The sequence below is a fragment of the Carassius carassius genome, chromosome 22 (genome assembly GCF_963082965.1).
Source record: "Carassius carassius chromosome 22, fCarCar2.1, whole genome shotgun sequence".
NCBI lineage: Eukaryota > Metazoa > Chordata > Actinopteri > Cypriniformes > Cyprinidae > Carassius > Carassius carassius.
In genome coordinates this window covers 27326968-27336111 of record NC_081776.1, presented here as the reverse complement: position 1 = coordinate 27336111, position 9144 = coordinate 27326968, and the positions used below count along the sequence as shown (strand labels likewise).

The 9144-nt window shown below is 39.7% G+C and overlaps 1 protein-coding gene across 3 annotated transcripts; it reads right to left on the bottom strand.

Annotated features, from left to right (window-relative positions):
- Positions 1–4805: 4805 nt before the first annotated feature.
- LOC132099183 (uncharacterized) lies at positions 4806–8896 on the bottom strand. 3 transcript variants are annotated; one of them, XM_059505631.1, is made up of 3 exons: positions 5818–8896; positions 5663–5732; positions 4806–4922 (listed from the first exon to the last, which is right to left on the bottom strand). In XM_059505631.1, the coding sequence occupies exon 1, from the start codon at positions 7893–7895 to the stop codon at positions 6015–6017; it is 1881 nt and encodes a 626-aa protein (XP_059361614.1). In that variant the 5' UTR covers positions 7896–8896; the 3' UTR covers positions 4806–4922; positions 5663–5732; positions 5818–6014. The 3 variants fall into 3 exon arrangements, with proteins under 3 accessions (XP_059361614.1, XP_059361612.1, XP_059361613.1); XM_059505629.1 differs by having other exon boundaries at positions 4807–4922; positions 5663–8896; XM_059505630.1 differs by lacking the exon at positions 4806–4922 and having other exon boundaries at positions 5607–5732.
- Positions 8897–9144: the final 248 nt, after the last annotated feature.

Sequence of the window (9144 nt, the reverse complement as noted above, 5' to 3'; positions counted from 1 at the left end):
ACAGAATTCCAGGTATCCTTATTATATGTATACTGTATATATGCATACAGATATATTTATTAGAACAGTAGTATTTTCAGCAGCAAAACCATGGTTTTAAGTCAGTTTTTTCTATCTTTTGCTGTAGTGTCAGTAGGAAATATCAGTTTACATGTCCAAACATTCAACCATTAATTGTAATAATGCAGTAAGATTTGTTTGCTCCACACAGAGATCTGATCATCATCGGTCTGTCTGGATTGACATGAAGAAACAGAACAAACTGAGACAGACTCAATCCAGAAGAGCTGTGCCAACGTCTCCAAGATGCTATTTTAGCAGTACTGTAGCTTTGCTCCAACGTCTCCAAGAAGCTTCAAGAAACCGGCAAACAAAAATCTAATTTGATTATTACAATTAGTGGTAAAATTTATGTTTGGAAATGTAAACTGATATTTCCTACTGACACACTACAGCAAAAGATAGAAATAACCCATTTAAAATCATTTTTAGCTGGTGAAAACACTAGTTGTCCATTAATATTTGCGACCACTGCATATAAACACTTAAATTCTCTGCAGGAAGAGGTGTCCCAAATGCCTTGGGGGAATGTGGTTGTTTCAAAAAGATAAATGAAGACCTGCTACCGAATGCCACAGTCGCGGCAAACATGTACTTAGGTGAAATGGGATCCTCACTGACCACACCAACAATGTTTGGCATATACCCTTTCTTAACAGAAGAGGACTGTGCATGTGCAGAGCAGTCCTTTATTGAAGAGTTTCCTGATCTGACTGTCCTATACAACAGTATAATTAACAATGACTACAGAAAATTTCAAGAAGCAGTTATGTGCCTTATTAATATTACTTGCAGATATTCAAATCCTTAAAGCAGGTCTACATATCTCCATTCACTCTGTGAAGACAGTGTATTTTTAGTTTAAACTGATTATAGTTATGTAAATTATTAAATAAGAGGGTCTCAATGTTGGAAATTTAGTCAGTTAAGTGTTCTTGATAAACATTTAAATACAGTATTTCCACCAATATTGGTTCATTAAATCAAATCTACCTGCATGTACTTGCTTTGATCAATGAATGCAGTTTAATAAATGTTCTATGTTAAATAAAATTTTCCTTGAAAATGAAAATGAGGGCAGACAAATAAAATATCTTAAAAGATCAACAGTTCTCCCTTCTTTGCCCTGATGTAATGGAACATTGGTGTTACAGAACATCTCCTTACTAACTAAAAATAGGTAAGGATTTAAGAACCTGGAACACTAAAATAAAAAAGACTCCTTTAAAGAGACATTATAAAACACATTTCAGTTTCAGACTAACTCTTTTACCACGTCGAGAACTGTTGACAGACCAGCCACCCGAATTATGTTAAGTAGAGAGCACTCAAATCTGCATTTCAAACACTGGTTGGAGGTTAATGCCCATTCTTCAATACAGACTCTACATCCAACTATGCTCCGGCAACATTGCGACAGCACTGGCTCATTGATGATCTCTGTAACAGAATGAAAGATGTGCATTAATACTGCATCAACCATTCAGTAGCCTATATTTTAACATGTTAAGGCAGTGTTTCTCAACCCCAGTTCTGGCGACCTCCAGCCCACGACTTGGCACATTGGCCTCAGCTTCAGAGAACTTTACAACAACAACGTTTTTTGGAACTGGTTTTCCATCGATCACTTCTGCAACATATATTGCTCTGAAATTTGGAAACAGATTCAACATTTGCTAAATTCTTAAGTTTTTAATTTACATTTAAACCTATTGTCATGACTTATTACAACAATTCCTAGGTGCAATAATAACATCATAAAGTAATAAATAAAAGTTTTCAAACCTTGTCCAAGTTCGGTTTACACGTGGTGTTGTTGGGAAAATCGATCCAGATGTCCCTGGCCTGGCGAAAGAGAAATGCCGCTGACCTGGACTTGAACCTAATGCTGACGTGGAAGGAGAGTTTTGTGGGGTCTCGACAGTGTCACCATGGACTTCATAATGTGCCCTGAGGGTCAAGTCAATTGTGCTGAAAGACCCTTCAGCATTTGGGAAAATCGCAACATTAGAATCATCTGTTAAATAAAGGCTGTCACAGGTGACCTAAAACAAAAACAAAACAAAAACAATTAGTCAAGGAAAATAGTATGCTATTTCAGACTCAGATATGTGCATTTCACTTTAAATGGGTTCTGTAACAGGCTTGTTACATCTATAAAAGTTCTGTAAAGGAATGCCAGTGTTTCCAGGGTATCTGCAGGATTTTTAAGCTCAAATTTAAGACTTTTTAAAACCTGCACAAATAAAATAATTACCATATGAGTGGGGTAGGGGATCTTTGGTAATTTGGTAACTTTCTTATTTGAATTTTTAGAATGCAAAAACTTCTTTTTGATACATCAGTTCACATTTACAACTCTGATGCATGCACATTTATAATTGATATTTGAACAAGATATTTAATTGGCCTAATTGAACTATGGCCTGATCCAGGCCTAGTAGTGAAAACCTACCTGAAATATTCGTGAAATCTTCTCAGCACGCATATCATCTTCTTTAAGCGTCACTCTTTTGTTTCCGTGGTAAAGCACGTATGTGTCCATTTTCTCGGATTTTCGTGGTTAAGGATAACGTTAACGTTATGTGGCTGCTGGGCATGCGCACATTAATATAGCTGTATTCGCTGAAGCTTGATCGCGCGCGCGAGAGAGAGCTTTACTTCCGGTGTTGTGTCGCAGTCTGTTCCCCCTATGTTTCCGCTTAGTTTAGCGTTCCAGCTGCGCAAACCATAAATGGCGCAAACAGCGTTTAGAGCACGAAGATGTGCTCGTTTCCGCTTATCTTTTTGTCATCTTATAATATTTATATATTTAGGTAGATATTGATCACAGGATCAAAGTAAAGGTTTGGAGGGCTTTGCTGACTGTGCTGTACATGAAATCAAATAAATGTACAAAGTAATTGTACCTCTAACAAGTATATATTTTTCTTGTGTGTGCTTCTCAGTCTACAAATAGGCTATATACATAGAGCGATTGTATAATATATACAATACATAACTGATGCTATGCTTTTGAGGATATGTGGTAGGCTACTTTACCCATTTGCTGCAAAATTAGTCAACTACATCATTAGCTTGCATGATTGTTTTTTTTATTTTATTTTTTTTACTTACCATTAAATTTCCTTTATTAATGTATCTAGAAGTTATTAGATTTCTCTAAAGTCTACTTTAGTTAGTTTTTTTTCTTTTCTTCAAATAAATAGGCTAAAATAGTGCTCAAATTCATATCCTTGATAGCTATATATGATCACAGAAGGCTGTGAAAATAAGTGCATTGTTTAAACATCTGATCCTCAATCATGTTAGTATTTTTTTTCTTTTTTTTTATCACATCACACCTGAGTGACTAGGAGCATGGAATTATCCAGCCATAGCTTCCTGTTTAAGGAATATAAATATGAGGGAAGAGAAAGGACAAATTCCCTTAATCATCCATCAAAACCAAAGAAATATAGTTCTGATGTGCAGAACAAGATTGTTGAACTTCACAAATTAGAAAGTGGCTGTAAGAAAAGGGCTAAAGCATTGAAAATTCCCATTTCCACCATCAGGGCAATAATAAGGGGTTCCAGTCAACATAAAATGTTACAAATTTGCCTGGAAGAGGACGTGTGTCTATCGTCCTAATGCACAGTGAGAAGGAGAGTTTGAGCGACCAACAACTATTTAAGGAACACAGCTGGAGAAGTGCTGAAGTTAGTTGAGCCTCAGAAAGCCTAAAAAAAATTCTCATATTCAATAACGTGTGAGCGTTCACTGCATGGATGGGGCACGAGCATATATAAGCATTTAAAATGCATATACAGTTGAAAGCTTACCCCTTTTGACTTGCTGTTAATGTTTAATGTAAGAATTTCTATACCAACAGTTGGATCGACTGTATTGATGCAAACTATTCAACTTTTCTCTTGCTCTCTTTTTTTTGGTTTTGAATTGAAAGTTGGGCTGTCATTTATGTGATTCGTGTAATTCATAATTATTGTGGGGACAATAAATTTTTTCTGTCTTGCATTTTCAACATATTAGGAATACAACTTAAATTGAATGGGTGCATACTTTAAAATAAAAATATTTTTTTAATATTTGAAATGAAGTGAACCCCTGCCCATATGTATGCTCTATTATGCAGTGTAAGCTGTACTTGCCTAGGAAGACCAAACTAACGTTAGTAGCTTATAAAATCTCGACAAGATGTAACCCTTATTACGAAGTAGTAGAAATAATGTACATAGGTTTAATAGTCTAAGTAGTCGTAGAGGCTATCATGAATATGATTTGGACCAGAATCAGAAGATGCTAAATTGTTAAGAGCCTGAGAATTGAATATCAATATGGAAAAAAATGCCACACCAGAATGACAGTTTAGATAACCTGTATTAAATTCACAGGGTGGAACATACATACAAAGAAAGAAAACACATTTATGAAAAATAAACTAAAAAAATAAAGTGCGCACGTAAACAAAACAAAACCCTCCTTTTCAGTATCTTTGAGCTCAGTTCGTCCTCGGTTCAACTTGCCTTGGTTGACAAGAGTTCAGTTTCACCGTTGGGGCCCTTTTTTTCTTTTTTTTTTTTTGTTTGAGTTAGTGTTTGTCCTACCACAACAAAGATGAAGAGGATGATCCGGGCAGTTCGTCTAAAGCGATTTGATTCGTTGTCAAACACGATTGGCTCGCCACCCAGCCACCTGGACTGGCAATCAATGCGTCTCTGGAAGAACGTCTGGATCTGTATCACTCCACGGAAAGGATCTCTGCACGATGTTCCCAACTCTTACCAAAACCTGACCTATAAATAAGGCCAAATCATTTCTTTCAATTACCATTCAGTGAATAAATGGACTGCTACAGGATACTACAAAATAAAATGAGATAATATTTCAGTACACCCATAATGCAAATAAAAATATTTCTCTCGTTGTACAACAGCTCTTATGTTTCTTCTCAGGTATCAAACTATATGAATTTCTCTCTAGTATCAAAAATAAATTTCCATAAATTGCATCCTTCATAAAGAGACATTTCAAATCCAAGTTTTATGAAACCTTACGGTAGTAACATTAACAGTATGCAGAATAAAACTGCATGAATTGCATGTAACCATTAATCAAATTGTATCACGTTCAATTAGAGGCATTAAGGCATTAGTGTGCTTATTTATCCCCCTCTGCACCGGTAACAGTGGAAAGAATGCACTAAAAAATTTACCTCGTTAAACTTCAGTGACCACAATTAAATCCACAATTTTTAACATCAGTATTTAACAAACTAACTATTTAACAACAGTATGAAAAGTTAACATTTCTTTTTTTATAAACCACAAACAAAATAATTTGTTGGTTTCAAAGACATTAACCAGTATTTCGCTAGCCTATTGTGGCTAATTACCTTATTAACATATGCACAAAGCAGGCTTCACACCTTTAGCTTTACACAATGAGCAACTTTGCATTGATTCACCCATTAACACAGATTAACATAGATGCTAGCGAACTAATAAACTCAGCAACTAGGTTAAATACAAAAATGGGCATCAAAAGCCTGGCCTGTTAGCATGAATATTAGCGAACTCAGATGCCTAGGTAAACAACTCACCATTTTAACGGAATTCACTGCCTTTAGCTCCATGACAACAGTGGATTCAGGCACAGCTTTCGTTTACACTCTATATTACAGCAAGGTATAGTCAGTATAAGCAATAATGATTACAGAACTTGTTTAATTCACTCCATATTGTTTTCTCATCTTACCAAGCAGATAACGCAGCCTCCTATGCTCAAGTGCAAGCGCCAAAAGAACGTGCAGTGACGCAAAACTAGAGGCGTAACTGTAACGGAGCCTAGCTGGCAGCTGATTGGTTAGTTCAGTGCCTCATACAATTCACCCATTGGCTCACTTACAAGTCCATCAAAGATACAAAATTAAAGTTAACCCTTTCATGGCTGGGTCAGACAGCTAAATAGGGCTTCTCATTATTAAACCTGGCTACACTCTCCCCCTTTGAACTCATGTACGTCCCTGTACATGGCAATGGTTGAACTGTTTGTATCTCAGGGTACAGGACAGAAGGATATGAGTTTTCACCCTCACTTAAAACGTCAGCCACAGCTGTGGTTAACCCCTGGAAGAATGATTTAACAACTGTGACAAAGGGGTTTCCAAGTTCAGTATAATCAAGTCTCTTTGACGGCTGACGGATTCTCTCTGATCTCCTGACTGTTGTATCCTTTATTTCCTCTTCTGGTTCTTTACCTCCATTGTGACTCATCTCCTTTTCACTCTCTAACATTTCAGAGAACACTGGAAACTGCTCTATTTGAATGTCATCATCAGGTAAGTTTTGTTCCTCCACAGGGTTTTTACTAGCAGGTAAGTTACTTTCGGTCATAACGATGTCATGAACTTGTTCATCAAGCATGACTCTTTCGGTAAGTAGGTCCTCAGTGTCGTGGTGGTGACAGTTAGGATCATTATGTGTGAGGGGACTGTCCGAGGCACCATTGGACATATCAGGTGGTTTGTTAATTTCAGGAGTGCAATCAACATTTTGAGCATTTACCGGACTCTCAACAGGACAATTGCTCGGAGGTTCAGAATGCTGTTTATCCTGCACAGTAGACATAGTTGGATCAGGCTGCACTAGACTGTCATGGACTGTGGGAAACTGAGCATTTGGGGGTTCTCTGAAACAGTAAACAGGAATGATTTCATCTTCATCGTCTGAGAAATGATTCTCATCCACAGCAGGATTTGCACGGGTTGCTGGCTTGCGTCTTGCGGGCTGCTGGCCAGGTGCCTTGCTGACCTCTGTAGGCAAGTAACCACATGGAAGGAGTAAGTCCCTATGCAGTGTTCTTAAAGGACCATCCTGATTTTCAGGTTTGACTGTATAGACGGGCAGGGTACCTGCTCTCCTCACCACCACATGGACAATTGACTCCCACTTGTCTGAAATCTTATGTTTTCCTCGAATGCGAACGTTTCTGACCAAAACTCGGTCTCCAGCTTCCAAGTCCGAAGCAGTCACACGCCTGTCAAACCTCATTTTGTTCTTGAGTGCTATTTTTGCAGCATTTTCAATTGCTATCTTGTAGCTGTCTTCAAGTCGTGACTTGAGGTTTTGCACATACTCTGCGTGTGATGTTTGCTGACCCCCTTGCACTGGTAATCCAAACGCCAAATCAACCGGCAGACGAGGCTGACGTCCGAACATCAGTTCATATGGTGTAAAACCTGTCACCTCATTCCTGGTGCAATTATAGGCGTGGACCAGGGGTTTTACAAAATCACGCCAACGAGATTTCTCTGAGCTTTCAAGAGTACCTAGCATGTCTAGTAACGTGCGATTAAATCGCTCAACGGGGTTGCCCCTAGGGTGGTATGGGGTTGTTCTTACTTTGTGTATGCCGGCCACTCGACAGAGCTCTTTTATTGTGCGGGACTCGAAATCACGTCCCTGATCACTGTGTAACTTTTCTGGCATTCCATAGTGCACCATAAAGTTCTCCCACAGACACTTTGCCACTGTGCGGGCCTTTTGGTTAGGTGTTGGTATGGCAACCGCAAACTTAGTAAAGTGATCTGTAATCACCAGTATGTCTTTGGTCCCACTTTTGTCAGGTTCAAGGGAGAGGAAGTCCATACAGAGGAGCTCAAGGGGTCTGGTGGTGTTAATGTTTACTAAAGGTGCAGCTCTCTCAGGCAGCGCCTTCCTCCGTACGCACCTGCCACATGTTTTGACTTTTCTCTCGACATCCAGAGCCATCTTTGGCCAAAAGAATCTGGTCCTTACAAGATCCAGTGTACGATCAACCCCCATATGACCCATATGATCGTGTAGGCTGGTCAAAACTGTGTCACGCAGTTCAGCTGGGAGCACAAGCTGATAAAAGGTCTGAGATCCCACTTGGCGTCTCCGGTACAAGATGTTATTACGGAGTTCAAGGCGATTTAACTCCCTCAACAACAGTGGAAGCTCAGTGAGTTCATGTCGCAAGGTTGGGGGTGGTTTTTCTCCCTGCTCAATCTGGGAAATGACATGCTTTATACTTTGATCAGCTCTTTGTTTACTCGCAAGCTCTGCCTCAGTTAGGTGGAGGATAACTGGCAACCCACCAAGGTGATCTTCTTGCCCATAACTGTCAGGCACAGCAGTAGCTGAGATGGCAAGAGTTTCAACTAAAGCAACACCATCTGAAGAATCTTGGCCATCATAACTGACACTGTAAATGAGCTGTCTCTCACAGATTGCTTGCACAACAGCTTGATCTACTGCATCTATATTTTCTGGATCAGAGAGGTGACCCTGAGTAAACTGTCTTATGCGTTCTCTCTCTTTTTGAGATTTAAGATCATCAGCCAGCTTCCCATGAGGCCTGCGGGACAGTCCATCTGCATCGCCATTTTGCTTTCCTGGACGATAGAGAAGTTTGAATGAGAACGTGGACAGTGCTGCCAGCCACCTATAGCTTGTCGCATCAAGTTTTGCTGAGGTCAGTATGTACGTCAGTGGATTGCTATCAGTAACAACAGTGAAGTGGTTACCGTAGAGATAATCACTGAACTTTTCTGTCACTGACCACTTGAGTGCTAAAAATTCCAACTTGTGTGCTGGATAGCGACTCTCACTCCTTGACAACCCTCTGCTTGCATAGCCTATGACTCGACACTGACCCTCCTGTTCCTGATACAAAACAGCACCGAGTCCAGTGGTGCTTGCATCGGTGTGGAGTACATAGGGCTTCTGGGGATCAGCAAAACCTAACACCGGGGCGGAGGTAAGGCTCTCAATAACCAGGTCAAATGCCTGCTGGCAAGCGGGTGTCCAGCGACTCCCAAAAACCTCCTTTGGGTTGCGGTACTGACTTGCTTTCCCATCTGACTTCAATTTCTTGTGAGAAGGTGGGTAACCAGAGGTTAGATTGTGGAGGGGCTTAACGATGTTAGAGTAGCCCTTAACAAACCTCCTGTAGTACCCAGCAAACCCAAGAAAAGATCTCAGCTCTCGCAGGGTTTTTGGGACTGGCCAAGTCTTAAGAGCAGCAATCTTCTCCGGATCAGTCTCGACTCCATTTCTG

What these genes read in the sequence shown, in the direction of transcription:
- LOC132099183 (XM_059505631.1), bottom strand. Translation starts at nt 7,895, where the DNA reads ATGGGTCATATGGGGGTTGATCGTACACTGGATCTTGTAAGGACCAGA.